General features: G+C 34.4%; 2 protein-coding genes across 2 annotated transcripts; both read right to left on the bottom strand.

Moving 5' to 3' along the window:
- Positions 1 to 9615: 9615 nt before the first annotated feature.
- LOC110708730 (putative pentatricopeptide repeat-containing protein At1g12700, mitochondrial) lies at positions 9616 to 12689 on the bottom strand. Its single transcript, XM_021886938.1, has one exon. The coding sequence runs from the start codon at positions 12513 to 12515 to the stop codon at positions 10596 to 10598; it is 1920 nt and encodes a 639-aa protein (XP_021742630.1). The 5' UTR covers positions 12516 to 12689; the 3' UTR covers positions 9616 to 10595.
- A 704-nt stretch (positions 12690 to 13393) lies between these two features.
- LOC110708729 (ABC transporter F family member 5-like) lies at positions 13394 to 18564 on the bottom strand. The gene is made up of 9 exons (XM_021886937.1): positions 17422 to 18564; positions 16631 to 16972; positions 15758 to 15901; positions 15428 to 15607; positions 15147 to 15302; positions 14927 to 15028; positions 14712 to 14840; positions 13876 to 13980; positions 13394 to 13799 (listed from the first exon to the last, which is right to left on the bottom strand). The coding sequence occupies exons 1-9, from the start codon at positions 18319 to 18321 to the stop codon at positions 13698 to 13700; spliced, it is 2160 nt and encodes a 719-aa protein (XP_021742629.1). The 5' UTR covers positions 18322 to 18564; the 3' UTR covers positions 13394 to 13697.
- Positions 18565 to 22172: the final 3608 nt, after the last annotated feature.

Below are 22172 nucleotides of genomic sequence, written 5' to 3' on the forward strand. Positions count from 1 at the left end.
AAAATTTAAAGGCTGAGGTGGCAATTCGAGTCAGCAGGTTGGATTCGGGTCAGATTTCAGGTCGACTTCAGGCTGGGTTAAGAAACTATAAATATAATACAAGATTAGGCCCCAAGTCATACACGGTGATAAAAATGATGACATTATAAGTAAAATTTGCAGGGAAAATTTCTTATTAGAGTTTGACACGTAAGCACAAAAAAAAAATGATGACATCATTGGTAAAATTTGGAGGGAAAATTTCTTATGAGAGTTTGACACGTAAGCACTTTAAGAATTTGATGACATCATCAACGTTTTGTTTCAATAATAGTTAATAGATGTGTTAAAGTCAATTTGAAACAATGTAACGTTTTTTTTTTTATTATTATTATTTTTATTTCGTAGGATAAATTAAATCCATGTGATTGTAATATATCAGGGTAAAAAAAAATCGTTAAGTTTAATTATAATATATAGATTAAATATACATGGAATATGATTTTATTGACTTAAATAAGTTGTTATCAATAAGATATAAAAAGAAAAATAAAGTTAGAATTTATTTATTTTTGGAAGATGGTTTTTGGAGGAAAAAAATGACATTGACATGTGACAAATTAGATCGAAGTCGAGTTGTTCGGGTTCGGGTCGGGTTTGGGTTTCTCTTTGTAGCTTCAGGCTGGGTTTGGGGTCGGGTTATCAGGTCGGGTCAGAGATTCCAGCCCTTAAAATTTGAATCGAATATTTTTCGGGTCGAATTGAATATGGGTTTGACACCTTAACTGTAAGGAGATGTATTATACACTCATTATAAAGTTACGAAGTACTCTATACTAGAGCTGTCAAAAGCTGACCTGACCTGAAATACCAACCCGAACCCGATTATTAACCGGCCCATCTGAACTCAAAAATTGGTGACCCGAACCCGACCTGAAACCAACCCTAGACCCGAGTATTTGAGACTTGAACCCAAACATGAACCGACCTGGAGATGACCCGACCCGAATGTAACCCTTAAATTATTGACCTGAACCAAATCCGACCTGAATCGAAATTGACCCAAACCTGTTTTAACCCTCAAAACTCGAATTTAACCAGACCTGTTAGTATCCCGACCTGTTCCTAACCCGACCCGAATTTAACCCAACCTGTTACTAACCCGACTCGAAATTTAACCCGGCCTGTTACAAACCCGACCCAAAATCAATCCGACTTGTTATTTACCCGACCTAAATTCATTCCGACTTGTTATTAACCCAACTCGAATTTTACTGGAAATAAAATGAACATGTAATGTATATAGATATTATCTAAACTTACTTTAACTTATTAGCTCCAATTTAAATTAACTTCTCTGAAATTATTTCTCTTACAATAAATGAAGAAATTGATAATGATTAAACGTGGATGTCATTACATGAACTGTTAACAAATCGACTCAAAAATGTAACTGAACCCGATATGACCCGACTTAATATCAACCTTAAACCCAGATCAACCCAATATATATTTTGATACCCGAATCCGAATATGACCCTATTTGGAAATGACTCAGCTTGATTATTATAACCCGTAAATTATTCCGAGAATGACAAGACTTGGAAAGGACCGACCTGATTATGACCCGAAAATTATTGACTTGAACTGAATCCGAGAATGACCCGACTTAGAAATGACCCGACCTGATGATAACCAGCAAATTATGACTTGCCGACTTGAACCCAAGAATGACCCGACTTGGAATGACCCAACCTGATTATAACTCGCAAATTATTGACTTGAACTGAAGCCGACTTGAATCCGAGAATGACCCGACTACATTATGACCCACAAATTATTGACTTGAATCGAACCCGAGAATAACTGACCTTATTCTAACCCGCAAATTATTGACTTGAACCAAACTCGACTCGAACCCGAGAATGACCCTAACCCGTGAAAACTCGAATTAAACCCGACCTATTATTCACCCGACCCGAATGTAACCCGACTTGTTATTAACCCAACCTTAGCCCGACCCAAACCCGATAACATGTAAAACTCGACATGACCCGACTCAAGAATGACCCACCTCGAACCCGACCCCCATAGGTTACAGGATTAACCTAAATTGACCCGACCCATTCTAACTCAAATCAAACCCGACCCATTTACCCGAATTGACAGTTATACTCTATACCCTAAAATAATAAAAACCTACTTCCTCCGTTCTTTATTACTTGACCTACTTTGACTTTTACAGTATTCACTACTCATTCTTTGACCGTGTTTTGTGAATAATATGTAAGGAAAAATATATTCATGTATGATTTTTTTGGATTCCTCTCAATAAGTACTATCATAATATATAACTTTTATAATTTTTACTTATGGAGAATTTATGTTATTGATCGTTAAAGTTTTTCATTGGCAAGCGTGATAAAAGAAACAGATCAAGTAAAAAAAATAGAGGAAGTAGTATTTATAGTTTAAACTCTCGAGATGATGTACAATCAGTGTGGATTTAGGTTGTTCAAAGTATGGTTCATAAATAGATTTTTTTTTTCCTGTAAAAAGATGAAGATATATTAATTTATATATTCTCTACAAGTTCTTTCCTAAGAAAAAAAAAACTCTAAATTTTTCATTAAGAAATTTTTAGGCTTTTAGCAAGTAAATAGATAGGGTACCAGGCCATTCACTTCTCTTTATTTTTGTTGAATAGAAATTATTTTTACTGAATTTAAATTTGTTTTACTGAAGTAAAATTAATTTTACTAAACTGAAATTATTTTGCTAAATAAAATTATTTTTACTCATATTGAAATAATTTTTACTGAATATTATTATTAAGGTGAAGTGAACAAGACCTTGGAGATAGAGCGAGAACTAATTTTTTTTTAGCCACGTCCGATTCTTAGAATTAATAATACCCCGTAATTGAAATACCAATTCCTCCTATACTTGCAATAGTTTGACTTTTACACTATTCACTTAGCTTGTTTCGCTTTGACTAGCTTTAAAGATTAATATCTAAGTTAAAATATAATCTTGATTTTTTCATATTAATATCCAATGTTTATATTTTTTACATATTAGTAATTAAAGATATTAGCAATTGAAATAATGAATCTGCAAGCGTGAAAAGTGAAGTGTTGCTAAAAAAACAAAGGACGTATAAAAGTCTTTTTTAATAGAAATATTGAAGTCTTGTATAAAAATGAAACTCAATGGCCATAATTATAAATAAATACAAGATGATGTAATTCATGAGCCCTTTCCCTAAATAATGTTGGGAAATTATCTAATTCCCAAATTAAAGCTACTCTTTTTTTAATTCCCATTATACCGTCCACGTCAGCTAAGGAAAACAAACCGATTTTTTTTTCTCGGTCCAGCAACAAACCGCTACTTCAACTAGCGGTTTATGGGTTTGTTTTGTAAGTTTTTCTTTAAAAACAAAATATCTGTAAATCAGTCAAAATTAAACCTTCAAATACTTGAATAGTTGTATCTAAACATGGGCACGGGCCGTGCCGGGGTGGGGGCCGTGCCTGAATTTGGCGCACCCCAGCCCACGGCACGGCACGGCCCACGTGCCTTGCGGGTCGTGCCGTGCCGGGCCGCGGGCCAAACCATGCCACCTTTTTTTTTAATAAATGAAAAAAAAACGGAATTAAACGATATATATTTTTTTTAGTACAACATAATATATGTGATTAATTTATGTTTATGTTAATGTTAATATATTTTGTTTTCATTTTTTGAAAAACTTTATTTTAATTTAGGCTATATAAATTATTTATCTAATTAATAATTATGTTTAAGTTTATTTAAACAAATAAAAACAATTTTATTAATTTAGCAAAAAACAACAATACATATAATAAAAAAAAGTACGAGTGCGATAATCCGAAAACACAAAAAGCTGAAGAATAACTTATTTTATTATATGACGGTAGCCGGTACGAATGTACGATAATTCAATAATACAAAATAAGTAATGATAATTAAAAATCGTACAATAGTGTATGAATATTGAATGACTTAATTTATTATACGGAATACGAAGTTCGATAATACAAAAAGAATACAATAGTGTATAATGTAAATATGTAATCATGTAATTAATTATTATTGGTCGTCTTCGTCTTCGCCTTCGACTTCATCTTCGTCTTCGTCTTCGTCTCCTAGAGGTTCAAGTTCATCCGCCAATTGAGTTGATTGAGAAGTATGAGAACTAAAACAAGTCGACGTTCCTTCATCGTTGTCGTTTTGTGCATAAGTACGATCTTGAGAACGAGTTCGGCATCCAACCAATCCTTGAAGCAAACACAATTTCAAGTGTTTCGGGTTTTAGTCTTGTTCTTCTATCGTCTAAAACTCGTCCCGACGCACTAAAAGCTCTTTCGAAGGCAACGGAGGAGACTTGGATAGCAAAAATATCACGATCCATTGCCGACAAAATTGGATATTTCACGGTTTGTGATTTCCACCAATCGAGGATGTCGAGGCCTAACTTCTCTTCATCGTCCATGCCTTTCATGAAGTCGTAACTTAAGTACATTTGCAACTCCGAAACATCGCTTTGTGTTCTCTTATTTGATGATGATTCCGTACCTGAAAACTTGGACATCATGTTAGCAGCTTGTGCAAATAAACCTTTGGCCCGTTTACTTACATTTTTGGATGTTTGAGAAGGGGCAAATCGAGACACGGTTCCATATTTACTTTCATAAACTCTATATAAAGAAAAAAAATCATTAGTCACCTTATTTTTAAAAGTTTCAACATCATCTTCAAAATTCATGTTACTATAATAAATATCAATTAATAAAAAGGTGCCATCATATTTTTGCCTAGGATCTAAAATAGAAGCAAAAATATAAATCATAGGAATATCGGTGTAATATTTACGCCATTTTTCCTCAATGGATGGAAGATATCCACGATAAACATGTTGAGATCGGTGTTCCGCAAAAAGTTGTGCAAGTAAACATGCATTGCTAAGAAAAGAATGAGAACAAGGATTATATACAGAAGAAAAACAATGTGTCATACCATATAGTAATTGTAAAAACTGCATATATTTTTCACAATTAAGCCAATCATCTTCTAGTAAAGCACATTGTGGAAATTTCATATTATAAAAAAGTGTTAAATGAACCTTGTACTCGATTGCCCGACTCAACATTTCTTAGGTGGAGTTCCACCTAGTTGGACAATCCGGTGCTATTTTTATGGTTTTTATCCGTTGTTGCCTGCAAAAACCTTTCCATTCTTGATATCTCATGTTAGAGCTATTAATAGACATAATAGCATTCCTTATTTTGTGATAAAATGGACCAATTTCTTGTGTTCCATCCTTCACACACAAGTTAAGAACATGATAAATGCATCTAACATGAAGTGCATCTCCATCTAATATAACATCGGTCAATTGGGATTTGACCAAATTCGCACTATATGTCATAGAAGTTGCATTATCGAAAGTCATAGACATGATTTTATCCCTAAAACTATATGCATCAATGGCTTCCATTAAATGATGTGAAATGTTAAGACCGGTATGAGGGTATTCAAGCATTTTGAAATGAATGATGTGTTTTTGTAACAACCACTCATTATCTAACCAATGACAAGTAACACATAAATAGTGGAGTCCGTAACCACCATCCCATGCATCGGCGGTTAAAGAAACTCTACTAGGAAGATTAGCTAATTCATTTACTAATTTTAATTTGTACTCTAGATAACTCTTCATGGCAGCAGATCGAACGGTTTTTCGGGAGATTTTTTTGTGTTTTGGTTGTAGTGCTCGGTTAATATAGTTGTTGAAGGCATCATTTTCGGCGAAAAGAAAAGGTTGTTCCGCATGTACAATCATTCTCCCAAGTTCATCCCTATCTCTCTCGTAATTGTAAATGAAGCCTTGTGGATGGAATTGAGAAATTTTGGGTTGGGTTGGATCACTAGATGGTCCACCACATTTTTTTGTATGTCTACTAAGGTGTCCCGTCCCTCCCTTGGTATCGGCCGAGAAAATTTTACCACAAGTCCGACACTTGGCTTTTTGTCCATTTTTACTTAATTGATAATGTGACCAAACTTCACTCTTTCTTTTGGTTTGAGCAAAATCCTCTTCGGTACACCACTCTAATATGTTAGGATTTTGGGTGTTGGGCATTTGGGTGGATGGTTCACTCGACCCGGAGGCTTGTGTTTCGCTACCTTGGGAAGGAGGAGGAAAAGGAAATTCATGTTGTTGAAATTGGCTTTGTTGAAATTGGGTCCAAGGAGCCATATCATCCATTTGTTCTTGCCCTCCCGTGTTTTGGGGATGAAAGAAAGGGGTGGAAGTGTTTGGAAAGGGCATGTTAGGGGAGGGAAAGGGCATGTTAGGGGGGGGCATAGGCATTGAAGAGTTTGGATTTTGTGATTCCCTACATTTTGACTTGGTTTTTCTAGAGGAGGAGGAAGCGTTCGGGTTTGATGCCATGATTAATTAATAATAATAACAATAAAAGTAACAATAATAATAATAATAATAATAATAATAATAATAATAATAATAATACAAATAACAATAACAATACCAAAGTAATAATAATAATAATAATAATAATAATAATAATAATAATAATACAAATAACAATAACAATACCAAAGTAACAATAACAATAATAATAATAACAATTCACAACAATAATAATAACAATAACAATAAGAATTAGTAAGTAGTTTTTATATAAATTAAATTTTTAAAAATAATTATAATAATAGTTGATTACTTGGATCAATGAGATCCCAGGTAGGAGAGGTTAGGAGCGACGTTGTCTAGAGCCCAAGTCCCGCCTTAGACAGATTTCAACAATCCAAATAACCCACAATTAAAATAGAAAGTAGTTTTTATATAATTAAGTAGTTCCAACTTCCAAGAATATAATAATAATAATAATAATAATAATAATAATAATAATAACAATAATAATAATAATAATAATAACAACAACAACTAACAATAAAAAATTAAAATAAAGTTGAGTTAGATCTTACAATGACGCATCAATGCTTTCCCAAATTTATAATTTCTCGAACTTATAATTTCCCGAATTTATAATTTCCCGAATGTAAATATAACAATTTTTTTTTTTGGTAGTAGACTAATAAAAGTAATAATAGTAAAAATGTAAAATTTATAAGAGAGTAGGAATTTTTTTTTTTTCACAAAAGAGAGCAAGATTGTAGGATTTGTAGGAATTTGAGAATTGAGAATTTGGGAGTAAGAAAATTAGAGAATAAGATAGAAGAGATGAGTTGATGAATTGTGAAAATTTTGGAGGAAAATATGAGGTATTTATAGGGAATTTGGGTGGGAAATGGGGTGGAAAACTAGTCGTTTATAGCTGTTGGAAAACGGCCAAAAACGGCTAGTTTTCCAACGGTAATTTGGCACGGGTCGTGTCAGCGTGCCGGCCCACGTGCCGGCCACCGTGCTGGCAGGCGTGCCACGTGCCTTGCCCGTGCCAAATTCCAGAAATTTGTTCACGGCACGGCCCACGGCCCACAGGTGGGCCGCCGTGCCGGAGTCTTGCCGGCCCCGTGCCGCCCGCGTGCCGGCACGACCCGTGCCCATGTTTAGTTGTATCCCCATGTTCCATAAACCTTTGATAATCGGTGCAATTTGGCGTGCAATCGGTGTCGGCATCACAAATCCTTTGATATATCCTTGTTTCTGGTTATATTCTCACAACAATCATTGTCGGCAAACAACCGTAGGAAGGCATCGATGGTGGCGAAAACGGCTTCCAACGCGAGGGATTGCTGCGTTGGAAGGCTATTTGAGGAGTGTCGTTCGAATTTTTATTTATTTATTTTTTCTTTTCGGATGATTCTGCTGAATTACTTTACAATGGAAGGGGAGAAAGTGATTTTATTAAAAAATTAATTAGTAAATACAAACCGCTACTTCAAGTAACGGTTTCTAATATGTAAACCGCTACTTGAAGTAGCGGTTTTCTAATAAACCCGTTTTTAAAAAAAATTCCCACTGAACTGGTGACGTGGACGATATGGTGGGAATTAAAAAAAGAGTAGCTATAATTTGGGAATTAGATAATTTCCCAACATTATTTAGGGAAAGGGCTCGTAATTCATAGCTAAATTAATGAACTTTCCAAAGAATAAACATAGAGTTTAGGAGGGAAATTAACCTTGAAAACTCAAGTATTTGGTTGATTGAAAATCAACTAAAAATATGAGACGACCAAAAAAAATAATAATAGAGAAATAAGTTTGGGAGTTGGGACAGAAGAGTAAAATTACGCAGAATTCAAGAAGTGATGCATTTAGGGGGAAAAAAAAAAGAAGGGAAGTAAAAATTCAAGAGTAATTTAATTTACAAGGACGACTTCACCCATAAAAGATACATACCGAGTATATTAACTTAGAGTCTGTTCTCTTCAGTTTAATTTCAATTCAATTAACTCAGTTTTTAATTTCCTTCTCTCATAATCAATTCAGTTCAGTTCAGTTTCGCCCAACTCAGTAAATCAGATGAGGCCCTTTAACATCTAATGTACAATATGTGTACAATTTGTACACCCACCTTTATTTATAAAAAGTTTGTATAAAGCTCCCACCTTGATTTAATTTGAAGTTGTAAGTTATAACTACACATTTTGGGTACACACTTTCAAGAGGTGATTAGAGAGGATAAACGGACAACTTCACAAAATTATCTTATATAACAAAATAAGGGTATGATAGGTACTCCCTCAGTCCCCCATTAATAGTCGCTTTTGTCATTTTTGGTGACTCAAAATTTTAGTTACATTTGCTTTTTTTTCAAGTAACATTAATATTAGGCAAAAGCTAACATACGCCCCGGGGGCGTTGGATAAGCTAGCTAAAAATGGAAAGATTAAATTAAAATAAACATTAATTACACCGATCGACGCGTGATTTTGTCATGCTTTCCCAAATTAATATCACTTTAGGTAATGTTTTAAATGCTTAACCAACGCCCCGGGGGCGTTCGTTAGCAAGATCCTTAATATTATTTTTTTACCAAAACTATCTAACATTTGCAAAAATATTTGTGCAAATTTAACTTTTCTATGTAAATTTTACATTCCCGTGTACTTTAATTACTCTCTCTCTCTGCTTATTTGCATACCCAATGTAAATTTAATTTTTCAATGTACTTTCTTCATTTCTCCTTAATTCCCGTGATTTTTTTAGCAAAAGTGGCTATCAATGAGGGACGGAGGGAGTATTATGTGTATAAATTATAACAAAATTAAGTACTCTATTTCACTTTAATGTGGATTATACCTTGTATAATCACTTCCTTAAAAAGTATGTCTTCTAAGGCTATTTTTTTATAACAATTTCTGCAAAAGGGAAAAGTGACTTGGAGTTGTAATCCTCAATGACAATAAAGAATTGTTAAGTGCTGCTGCTAGGATATCATGCTACAAATCCAGAGATTGGCGTAGCTATATGGCTGCTCAGCTTGGGATACAAATAGCAAGGATATATGAATACATTTGTATACAGTAATTTGTACTGTTCAGATCAATTAGTTTTTAGTCTTATGTTTTGAGAGAATATGACCATAATTGAATTTGAAAACCATGTATCTTTCTCTTAAAAAAAAAAAAAAAAAAAAAAAAAACCACAATAGACGTCTAGAGAAATGCTAGTAATGTGATCCAAGGATTCCAAGCAACCCAAAGACCGAGTAGTCGTTTTATGAATACCTTGCCACATTCAGTTCTGAGATTGATTATCTTCATCCGAAATCAGAAGCCTCCAAGCTTATGATGAGCCTCACTGCCCTGAAATTGAAACAGACAGCAAAATATATATATTTAAAAAAAAAAAAAAAAAAAAAGGAGTGAAAAGTGAACTGGTAGGATCTAACTGGAAGTTGGGAATTGCAGCTTAACCAGTTCCATATATATCTAAACCTGGAGTGTTTCACACCTTTTGCTTTTTGCTTTTTTCAGAATGGAAAAAAGAGAAGAAATTAACAAATGTCAACCAGGTTATATGATTTGATTATGGGCTTACAACTATGTTATGTAACCAAAACACGAGTTCAGTTAAGCAAGATCCAAGTGCCTGGAAGAAGAAAAATCTTCAACGACAGAGACTTCAAAGGTTGGTTATCTACAGAAAGCTAAAACACACCCCAAGAAATTCAATCAACACGTCTCCAATGAACCGATCAAAACTTTGTAGAGCCTAAGAGCCCTATGTACAAGAGTTGCATTGTATACACTATACAGCATTACAGCATGTGTGGTTATGCCTAATCAAGTAAAATGGTAAATTTGACCCCTATGTAAAGTAAGCACAACTGCTGTTTACAACCATTGGATAAGATATAGTACAACTAATGCGACTCACAGGCAGATGGCAAGCAAACAATTGGATACAAAATTTACAGGTTATGTTCCAGATTACAGGAGTTAAGGTTTTTGCCTACAGTCTATCAGAACACATTAAATATATGACTTACCAATTTATAATGTTCACTCATAATGTCTATTTTCACATCTCTTTCACAGCTGATCATCTATGCTTAACTCATTGCTCCTTCCACCTCCGCTTTAACCATTGCTCGCTCAGTTTTCCAAAAACTTTTTCAATAATTCCTTGTCTACATCATCAGTATTTGGATCATTAAGTAAGCTCACAAATGACGATATAGTGTGATTATCAGCAGCAAACTCTTTGTTTCTCATTAAGCTGACAAGCTCTAAAGCTCTCCTCACATCCTTTTCATCTATAAATCCTCTTATAATTGTATTGAAGGTGCATTCATTTGGAAAGCATTTATTGTCCTCCATATTCTTCAATAATTCATCGGCTTTTGCTAGCAACCCTTCTTTACAAAACCCTTTTATCATTATGGTGTAAGCACGCACATTATGCAGCCCTTTAGTTATGAGAAAAGAGAATATATCCTCTGCTTCTCTAAGCCGATTAGCTTCACAGAAACCATCCATTAGGATACTGTATGTAATAATATCAGGGATCACTCCAGTATTCCCCATTTGCTTCACTGTTGTAATTGCCTCGTCAATTTGTCCATTCTTACACATGCCATCAAGGAATGAATTCCAAGCTATTATATCTGGTTTCAGTCCATGAGCTTTCATATCCTCAAAAAACTGGTGTGCAAGCTTGATTTGATTGTCTTTGCACAAAGCATCTATAAGAGTGCTGTACATGATAACATCAGGGGTTAATCCGTTAGAATGCATCTCTTGGAGCAGACCAAGAGCTTTGTCAATGTTTTTAGAATTGCAATAGCCATTGAGTAAGCTGTTGTAAGTAACTACATCAGGTTTGCAACCATCTTTTATTATCACATCCATAAGCTTTTCTGCCTCGTCCATCTCACCACGTAAACAATATCCGTCTAACAGAGCGTTGTAAGTGATGATATCTGGAACCAATCCTATCCTAGTCATGAAATAAAAAATGTCCCGTGCTTCACCAACCTTGCCTTCTTTACAATACATATCAATCAACGTGGTGTAGGTCTCAATGTCAGGAGTTATGTTGTTCCCCAACATCTCAGTCAGCATTTCTTGGGCCTCTTTCTGTTGCCCCAAAGTGCACATACCTCGAATTAAGGTATTAAAGGTGACAACATTAGGGGAAATTCCCTTGACTTTCATCTCTTTGAAAAGACGGAGAGCCTGAGGTAATAACTGGTCTTTACAGAGACTATCAATGATGGTGTTGTAAATGACAACATTAGGCATAAAATGGCCATAAGACTCCATATTTCTGAGGAGTTTGAGAGCACCGGCATTATCACCGGACCTACAGAGACCTTTGAACATAGAACCATAGGTGATTAATGTGGGTTGGTGGTAGCCAAGCTTGACAACTTTATCCAACAATTGAACGGCTTTGTCCAAGTGATGAGTATGAACGAAGCCGTTGATGAGAGTAGTAAAGGTGACAATGTTAGGTTGAAAACCAAGTTTAATAATGTTGTCGAGAACAGAGAAGCCGAAATCAACAAAGTTCAAACGACAGTAGCAATTAGCAAGGATGGTAAGGGAGTAATCATTTGGGCGAACACCTAACAAATGGAGGTGTCTGTAAAGAGAAATGACAGTGGAGAAAGGTGGGTGGGGTTTAATCTTGGACATGGCACTCAATAACATACAGAAATCAATAATAGAAGGAAGAGGTCTCATCGATATCATATGGTGGAAATGGGAAAGGGGGATTTCAACATTAGTAAACCCTAATTTGGATTGTTGTCTAACAAATTTCAGAAACAATTTGGGGTCATCAAAATCAGAATCAAAATCATGAGTAACGTAATTGGTGTAATTTCGGGAAGGAAACAGAACAGAAAGGTGAAATGAGGGAGAGTTGAAGAGGGGAAAACTGAAATCGAAAAAGGGAAAAGTAGTAGAGAAATGGAGAAGCTTACTTGAGGATCTGCCATGAAAATGAAGAGGAAGAAGCTTCATAAAAGCTTCTCCAACATTAGCAGATATAGAGCTGAGCATGTTCATGTAATTCTGGAAACAATTATGAAGAAGAAAAGCTTCCTTGGTCCTTATGAAGGTCAAGAGTACTGGAACACAATTATGCTCAAACCTCAAAAGTACTACCCACCGAAAAGATGCTTCTCTTCCCTTGAAAAAACAAAAATAAGGCAAGGAATGCGTGAAAAACTATTGTTAATGTAACACACTTATTTTTACAAATATATAGATGTGAGTGTGAGATGGGGATGGGGATGGGAATGAGGTGGGTACAAAGTGAGGCGGGACGGGAATGAAGCGGGTACAAAGTGGGGCGGGTACAACGTAAAATCCACATCCGCTCCATCACTCATGACGGGTACTCCCTTCATCCCCTAATACAAACCTCTTTCTCTTTATTATGTGACATCCACTCCACTGACATCCCCTATTGGATTGTTTATCTTTATTAGTATATATATCCAAATCATTACTCTACTTATTAAGGTTTTATAATGTTATGAGCGTGTTTATTTAGTTGTCTTAGATGATATGGGACCAAAGTGCTCAAAAAATTGCATGTCGAAATCTTGCCTTTCTTCCCAAAACCAACCTTAAAAGTTTCAAATAACCAGCAAAAAAATGAGACAAGCTTTTCATCCAAAGCATAAATAAATGAGATAGAAGCAAATTCTATAAATTGTTTAAATGCCCCCCCCCCCCCCCCAAAAAAAAAAAGTAAAAATGAAAATAACAATGTATCAAACTGTTAAAGAAGCTCATTAGTTTATTACTTTCATCTGATTTGAATAGGCTCTTTTTTTTTTGAAGGGTGATTTGAATAGGCTCTTCAAATCAAAGCATTTCAGCAACATAAACAACAGTATTAAATTATAAGACAACACCCATAGTTTGGGTGTAAGGAGGGATCCAAAAAGAACACATAATTAAGGAGCTATCAAATTGCTATTTACAAAATTTATAGATTGTTTGATCAAGTTCTAAGCTAAGTATGCAGAGAACTGAAATTAAGCTTCGCTATATATATTCCCATTACAGGCTTAACGAGTTATTTCTTTTCGAATCACAAAACAAAGACCCCTAGGACCATATATACCATCAACTTGAAGCTATGTACACGATCAAGATTGACAGCCTTTTTAAATCCCTTAACAAAGAGAGAGTGATCACAATGAGGGTATCTTCATTAAAAATACTGATGATACCATCTCAATTCCATCTCTTCGCGTTCTTTAACCCCTTAGATTTTGCTTTGGCTTTTGCCTGCTGAAAAGCCAACATTTTCTGTTTCTTCCGAGCCTCCTTCTCAGCCTGTTAAACGTATGTTAGTCTCTGGTAAAGGAAAATAATTTAAGACATACTATGTTAATCACCAGCTTAAAACTACCTTGGACATCTTTGATTTTGCTTTTACTTTGGAATTCTTCTCTTCAAGCTCTGCCTCACGATCCAATTCTCTTTGTCTTGCATCGAGATTCTTCTCTAAATAATACTGCATATGCCATCAAATATATTCTTTAAAGCCTTACAAATCTCTGAAATAGTTAGTTTACAACATCGATATTTAAAACACCATGTAAAAGGCTCCAATGCCCTCACTTTCACAGTTTTCCCCTTCTCATTCCTTCGTATTATTGTGAGATAAAAATTTTGGTTAGCCAGCCATTCTTAATTTTTCTATTTTCATATGTATGTAGCTATAAATGTACACCAGACAACAATACTAGCTTAACACGCATTATTGTGAGAGAGGTTATGAGACATTATGAGTTCAGAGAAAATTGCCAATATTTTCATGCAAAATGTATACACAACAAGATTAAACAATACATTGCCAGCAAATTTATACATTTAGCACAGCAGAAATTGGCACCAACCAAAAGATCAGGTGTATCAAACCCTACCAGAGCCCACATGTCAAAGTGACCAGTTTGTATAACTATAACAAAGTGCATTTGTATTTTAGCGGTAGAAAAAACTCAATAAGACATTTCGAAGAGACCAATTGGAATACCGTTTCTTCTGTCTTTAAGAATTTAGTTATATGGGTAAAAGTACGAGTATCCAGTATATAATCTTAGAAAAGGAAAGCAAATTCCAAAGATAATTCACCAGTCAAACAGATCCTATAGCTCTGACTAGACTAAAATGAGCCCAGGAATAAACCAAAATTGAAGCCAAATTTAAAAGAACCAGAATCATATAAGGTGAAGCAAGACTTACATTGTAGTCCCCAACATAATCTTGTAGATATCCATCCTTCACCTCAATCACTCTGTTAACTATTTGACGAACAAAATATCGATCATGGGAAACTGTAATGACAGTGCCTTCATATTCTTGTATAGCTTCCTAAAAAGCAATAAAACTAAGAATTTATAACTGCTTATACAACGACTACTATTATAAGAGTTTTAAACATGAAATAGATCGCTAACCTCAAGCATCTCTTTCGTAGGTATATCTAAGTGATTGGTAGGTTCATCGAGAACCAGTAAAGTTGACTTTTTCACCATGAATTTACAGAACGCCAAGCGAGCCTGAAGAAGCAGAAAATGATTTGGTAAGTCTTCCAATGACATTGAAAGAGATTGAGTAAAACACTCAGGCAAAGCTGAAGACAAAACATTTATTATTATATTATTTTGACAATAGTACCTTCTCTCCACCACTCAGAAGGGAGACCTTCCTATCAAGCATATCAGACTTAAAATTAAGCCGCCCTAAAAGACCTTTTATTTCATCGAGTTCCTTATCCTCTGCAACTTCATCCACTGTCTGCAGCACTGTTTTATTCAAATCCAGCGCTTCAGCCTTGCAACAAGTTAAGCCAATCTCAGCTTAATTAACACATCATGAAACATATCTTTCATAGTGCTAAAAGGACTAAAACCTAAATGCACAAATTCTTAAACTAGGTCCTGACAGTGGTAAAATACCTGATTCTGCTCAAAATAATTTGGGATAACATTGTGCTCCCCTAATATAACTTCACCAGCAGTAGGTTTCTCCAAACCCATAATTAATTTTAACAAAGTGCTTTTCCCACAGCCATTGGGACCAATAATAGCAATTTTTTCCCCTCGCTGAATTGTAAGATTTGCGTTGCGAAATAATACCTGAAATGTGCATGTATTAGGAATCTGATAATTCAATCGTGAGGTAAATATATCTTTTTCCTTATCCTTTCCAAGTTCCAACCCAGTTAAAAAAAAATAACCCCTTTTTGAGCTACAAAGAACGCATAAGAGGGTAGGGAGTTTTCTCACATTATCGCCATAGCCAAATTGCAGGTTATTTATTGTCAAGACCAACTTCCCGCTCCTTCGTTCTGGTTCAGGAAATACGATCTTCATTTGCTTCCTTATGAAAGGCTTCTCAACTTGATCCTCATCTTGCAGCTTTTCTAATTTCTGTTACAATAGAATATAGCAGATACGTCATGAATCAAGCATTTTGGAATACATGAAGAGTATTTGTAGGAAACTAAGCATACAGCATTTGACTTGTAATTGTAACAACGTAGAAACAAATGCCACAAGGACTTAAGAAAGCTTTGGATTGTCTTTTTTTATTAAGCGAAAAAGAGACCAACTTTCAATTTATATTATTCCATAAAAATGGAAAAGTATACACTCAACAGTTGCAGAATCAGATTCAACCTTCAGACACCGAGCCAGTAAGAACATAAAGAAATAAAACTTGTGCAGCAGCATCATAATATGCATTTACACAGACCAAGATACTCAACAAGATGGAAATGGCTTTAAGGATTCCACCATGTTCACCATGAGGTTTAAATTTTTAAATTCAAAATCGAACAAGCATTTTTCAAATATCAGCAATGTCAGCAATCTTCATGAATACAGTCAAGTGGTGAGATGAAGAAAAACTTTGCTTCCACTTCACTAGATATAAGATTGCAAGAATCAGAGATTCAAAGCCTCAAAACTGCAGAATGATCCATTATTACCACCAAAACTGATGATGTATGATCCAATTGCCAACATAGAATCACAGTACCAGTAAATTATGGTTACATAGTTCTTAATTTCTCTGCTTTTAATCAATTGAACATCAAAATTCCCTAATTCGCAAAAACTTAGAAAGCATTACAAAGTGTTATACAAGTACATTTGTACCTTCTCTGCAGTAGATCCTCTGCCAGCACTAACGCCAGCACCAACTCGGTTAATTATGTCCCTTGTTTGCTCAATTTCCTTCTGCTGCTTCTCCCATGCAGCAAACTGAGCTTCAATCCAAGCTGCCTTTGAAATAACATAGTCAGAATAGTTTCCTATAAATGTCCTAGAAACACCCATTTCTGTTTCCACAATTTTGGTACAAAGCTGGTCAAGGAAAGCTCTATCATGAGAGATGATAATCATCGGCACGTCCAACTGGTTAAGATATCTCTCAAACCACTCAATGGTGTCAAGATCAAGGTGATTAGTAGGCTCATCCAATAGCAACAAGTCTGGATCCTGCAATGATTCAGGCATAAAGCTATAAGAAATCACCTTTACTTCATGAATAAGAAGAAATGGTTTTTTTTTTCCTTTTTGTTATAATGATATAGTCATATCAAGGTAACTACCAAATGCTAGCAAAGTATAGTACACAAAAGATTTCCCCCAATGAGATGCTTCAAGCATAAGCATAATTTGGGCAGGTGTCTATAATTTTCATGCATGAATTCCAGAACCTATGCATATCACATACTTATTCCCACCAACAACAGAAGAAACTTCTTTCTAATTTCATTTCATGAGCTTATTTAACAATAATGTATCCATCTTAAAGCAAAGAAACATTATATTAAAATAAACAGAAACTAGAAGTGTTTATAAACTACGCAACCAACGACAATAAGATTGCAATTTGTCAACATAATCTCAACAGCATTTGAATTTACACACAGAATTCAACAAACCTGAAGCAAAATCTTCCCAAGTGACATTCTCATCTGCCATCCACCACTAAAAGAAGCCACTAACCTATCCGAATCCTCGGGCGAAAACCCAAGGTCAGGCATCAACTTATTGATCTTAGAATTCACCTGATCCAAGTCTACAGCCTGTGCCCTATTCTGCAATAAATCAAGTTCATCTAACAACCTTCCCATCAATTCCAAATCATCAACAGACCCCTCAATTGCCTTTTGCACCTTCTCAATCTTCTCTGCAACCTCCATTTCCTCCTTAAACGCGCTCATAAACTCCTCCTTCACTGTCTTGCTCATTGAAACCTCAAATTCTTGACTCAAAAATGAAATTTTCATATTATTCTTGGCCTTAATCACATTCCCACCATCAGGTTCTTCCAACCCAGCAAAAATCCTCAATTGGGTAGTTTTTCCTGCCCCATTTACCCCAACTAACCCTACTTTCTCCCCTTTCTTCACTTCCCAACTCACATTTTTCAGCACTGTAACACCCTTATAACTCTTACTAATGTTCTCTAACCTAACCCCAGATGAAACACTTGAAGCCCCAGAATTTGATTGTCTATTATTTCCCCTTTTTCTAACAAATTCATCAGTAGACTCTTTACTAAATAGAGCTTCAATTTCATCCCTGTTCTGGGTATTTGTGTCCGATGATTCAACAGCTAGGGCAGATAATTTTGACGAAATTTGAGAGAGCTTAAGCCTAGGGTTTGATTGTGAACTGGGCTTTGAAGTTTTCAGAGAATTGTTGCTAAAGTTTGAAGCTTTAATGGTGGAAAATGGTGAAGGAAGCTGTAAAATGGAGGATTTGCGAGCATCTAATAAGGTTGAAGATGAACCAGTAAGAAAAGATGAACGGTGGTGAAGATTAGTGGTGAAATCCATTGCAGAGGAGAGAGAAAAAGATGAGTTTTTGAGATAAAATTCTGGGTTTTCGAAATTCTCTCTCTTTCTCAATGGAATTACAGAGGATAGTTTAGCCCATCCAAAGAAGAAGATGATTGAGTGAACAAGCAAATTTTAGCAAAGTTTTTTTTTTTTTTTCCTAAAATCAAATTAGCTATGAGGAAATTAGAGATAACGTATATTGGCAGCATTTGGGTACTCTCTGTTCTGTGGCACACAAAATGATCCACGAATGCCCCAAATCGATTTAGAGCCGCAACTTTGCTTTGTTGCCACGTGTTGCCAAAGGATCTATTGTAGGAGATTTCTTAATTATTATTAAAAAGAAAAAATTGTCTTTCTAAAATATAGCCTATTTTGCATAAGAAGAATAAGAATGTTTTTTTTTTAGAGTGTCGTACAGGCAAATGATGGGAATCGATCTCAAAATCCCTGAAATCGGAAAGGAAGCTCTAATCAATTTTTTTTTTTTAAAAAAAAAAAACTGAAGCTCTAATCACTTAATAAAGTTAAAAATACTTCATATACATAAGTACACACCAAGAAACTTCTTAAAAAAAATTTAAAAAATAAAAATACACACCAAGAAACAACACGGGTAAATGGATCATTGATAGTGTACCTTTTTTGGGCCATGGATAATGAATATCAAGCTATGCTAAAGTCATTAGACTTTGGAAAAAGGGGCCACAACATTCATATTTTTCACATCCCCTAGTATTTTTCACCTTGTTACTAAATGAGTTAAAGTATTTATAACTTATTTACATGTAAAATTAAAAAAGGTTGGAAAGACCACAATTTTTACAATTATAGTCAGATCGCCCAGATTATTGTGCTCACTACTACCTACTGAAAATAGGGCAGCAAACGATATTTGAGTCGAGTTTTGATCTACTCCGTAATAATGTATTAATGTTCGTTTGAGCTAACCTTAGCTCAAACAAACTTTTGAATCGTGTTTGAGTTAGAATAGTAAAACACTTGGGTTACACATGTGAGCTTGGGCAGTGGCGGATCCACTATAGCACGGGGGTAGCACATGCTACCCCTTAAAAAAAATTTAAAAAATTCAATGAGACCTGTTATCTTAAATAACTGGTCTATTTGAGGCTGATATTACACGAGTCAACAAATTAAACTCTCCATGTTATAATAAAATAGACTTGTTATATATAAAACAGGTCACTTGGGTTCTGATTTTTTTGTTGAACCTGCTTTCCATATTAAAAGAAAATAGATCTGTTTCATATATATAACAAGTCTCTTAACTTCTAATTTACTTATTTTTTTTTAATTGAAACAATTACTTTTACTTATATTTGTACATAAAATTTTGTTTTGAAGGACTCTCATTTAAGTTATAGAAAATTATAAAGTAGTAGAATTTATCTACCAAAATGTCTTTTAAAAATTTAAAAGCTAATTATAAAACGATAATACTAGTATGATATAAAACTTTTTTTCTAATTTTTGTTTTTTTCCTTATTATTCTATGCTACCTCTAGTTAGAATTCCTGGATCCTCCACTGAGCTTGGAAACATGCTTATTTGCTTCATGAATTTGAGCTTGGGCTTTAGTTAAGGTTGATTTAATCGATGAAAGGAAGAGAAGAAAAAGAAAGGAATCAAAAGTCAATTCTCAAAAGATTAGTCAACTTATTAGATTACAACGAGAGTTTTTCCAACCAAAAAGTCATACAAAAGAGAGTTCTCCGGTTCTGTGCTACCCTTTTTTTTTACAAGGTTGTTTGTGGATTTTTTTTAAAAAAAATAGTAAAATTAATCCGTTACAAAAAAGACAGACGACAATTGCAACGATAATCGAAATTAACAAATACATAGTTTGAATCAAATAAAAATTTCCTTCATAAAAAACTACGATCGTCAAGTAGATCTTACAATGTGGAATATCTTCCTCTTATATCGTTGGAAAAAACAGCTTTGTTGGAGAGATAATCTAACGATCCTTTGTAGTCGTGAGGATGATTATGAGAAGAAAAAAAATTGATTATGGAGTAGCTAGTTTCAATAATGATTTTCCTTTTTTAATAATGACAGCTCTATCTAGTATTGATCAATTTTGATTTTACTAGGGTGGCCAACGCGCGCGATGCGCGCGACATGAATAGCCAATGCGGAGAAGTTATCAAGACTTGTCTTTGTACTAAAGATTTTAGCTTGTACATAGTTATGATTAGTAAGCATTTTGCATGTAAAATGTCTTATGCAATATTTAAATACCTTGAAACTGGTAAGAATTAATACAATGAACCTTTAGAAAGAGTAATAATCGACTATTAAGTTCAAAATCATATATCCTTAACCTTTTCATATGTATTTTAAAGAGTAAAAAATAGCATTTACATGCTTTTCTTATAGAGTCTAGATGATTCTCTAGAATAAAATTTTGATACATATTACAAGCTGAAAAACAAAGAGAAACAAACAGAGGAATTATGAAATTTTGCATCAATTTGTTCTTGGGTATCCTGTGAGTAGTTAGGACTCTCAGATGTTAAATTTTAGTTTTGAGTTTGGATTTTGATCAAGTCTAATGCAACGTACATTTATACTTAGTATTGCTGTTAAGTCTAATACGATCATCTAATATAAAGTTTGGTAGCTTGAACCCAATGTAAAAATCCAATAATAATAAAATACGGAGTAGATTTTTTTTCCCCTCTCTTTGTATATTGGTCCAGGGGCTTTATTTTTTATTTTTTAATACTCTGTAATTAAACCCAATGTAAGAAGAGCTGAGTTATCCAATGCAGGCAAGCTTGAGCTCAGCTTAATTCAACTCAACAATACAAAGAAATACAGTAAATCATTAAACTGATACTCATTAGATGCAGAGCATATAGCATTATTAGGATGCATCATATCAGAATCTCACCAGAAAAGTGGTATCTTCTCTTCTGACAAGTAATGATAAACCTTTAAGGTAGGTTAGGATTGATAAGAGAACTACTCGCACCTCCTTTCCTTCAAATATAGAATATACATCCAGAGCCTAAGCTCAAAGGCATTCTACTCCCTTTAAAAAACATGTTCCTTGAAAAATTGCATCTTTTAAAGTTGTGCACTCTCATTTTACGCTCTTAATCCCAAAATTATAATCGAAATTTAGATGCCATTTGCATCTCATAATTTAACAACGAATCTACTAGAATTGTTGAAAGCCACCTTGTAAAATTCTACAATCCCCAAAATCAAAACCAAAGTACAATCTAAAGATCATAAATAAAAATCCTAAAAAATCTTATAGGGAAAAAATTAAAGTATCTTTTGATCGGATTTGTGGTAGCGCTTAACTGGACAAACCACAAAGTCACTGACAAATATTCATGAAATGATCAAATTGAAAGAATAGAAAGAGACATGAGGGGCTTCCATGGGGTAGTGCTCGGAAGTTGGTATATTTCCCTCGCTTATAGTGTTTGTGGTTCTCCATTCACTTCAATTATCTACTATATTTTTTTCTTTCAAAATCCAATCAAATTTAGGAAAAATAGATGAATACCCGGACCCTAAAATTTAAAAAGGATAATGCCTTAAAATCTAAAATCAATCAAAACCTAATAAAACAATTGAAAAATACCTTTGAAGATTGTCAGTGACTTTGTGGTTGAAACTTGAAACCAATAATTCAACCGATTGAATGTGAAGATGAAAAAGTACGTAATAACATAGAGAAGATATACAATATTAAAAAAATCTTGTAATATTAAATAGGGACAAATGCATAAATACACATTTTTAGGGTTATAATTGTCACAACACTATTCATAAAAGCAAGATTCTACTTTTTATAAAGTAGGGATTTT

This window comes from Chenopodium quinoa, unplaced genomic scaffold, assembly GCF_001683475.1.
Source record: "Chenopodium quinoa cultivar QQ74 unplaced genomic scaffold, ASM168347v1, whole genome shotgun sequence".
Classification (NCBI taxonomy): Eukaryota; Viridiplantae; Streptophyta; class Magnoliopsida; order Caryophyllales; family Amaranthaceae; genus Chenopodium; species Chenopodium quinoa.

Excerpts from the sequence above, each read along its gene's own strand:
- LOC110708730 (XM_021886938.1), bottom strand. The coding sequence starts at position 12,515 with ATGAACATGCTCAGCTCTATATCTGCTAATGTTGGAGAAGCTTTTATG.
- LOC110708729 (XM_021886937.1), bottom strand. The coding sequence starts at position 18,321 with ATGGATTTCACCACTAATCTTCACCACCGTTCATCTTTTCTTACTGGT. Across the intron at positions 14,841-14,926 it reads CTACGAAAGAGATGCTTGAG|GAAGCTATACAAGAATATGA; the intron begins GTTAGCGATCTA and ends ATTGCTTTTTAG. Across the intron at positions 13,800-13,875 it reads CAAAATCAAAGATGTCCAAG|GCTGAGAAGGAGGCTCGGAA; the intron begins GTAGTTTTAAGC and ends TACGTTTAACAG.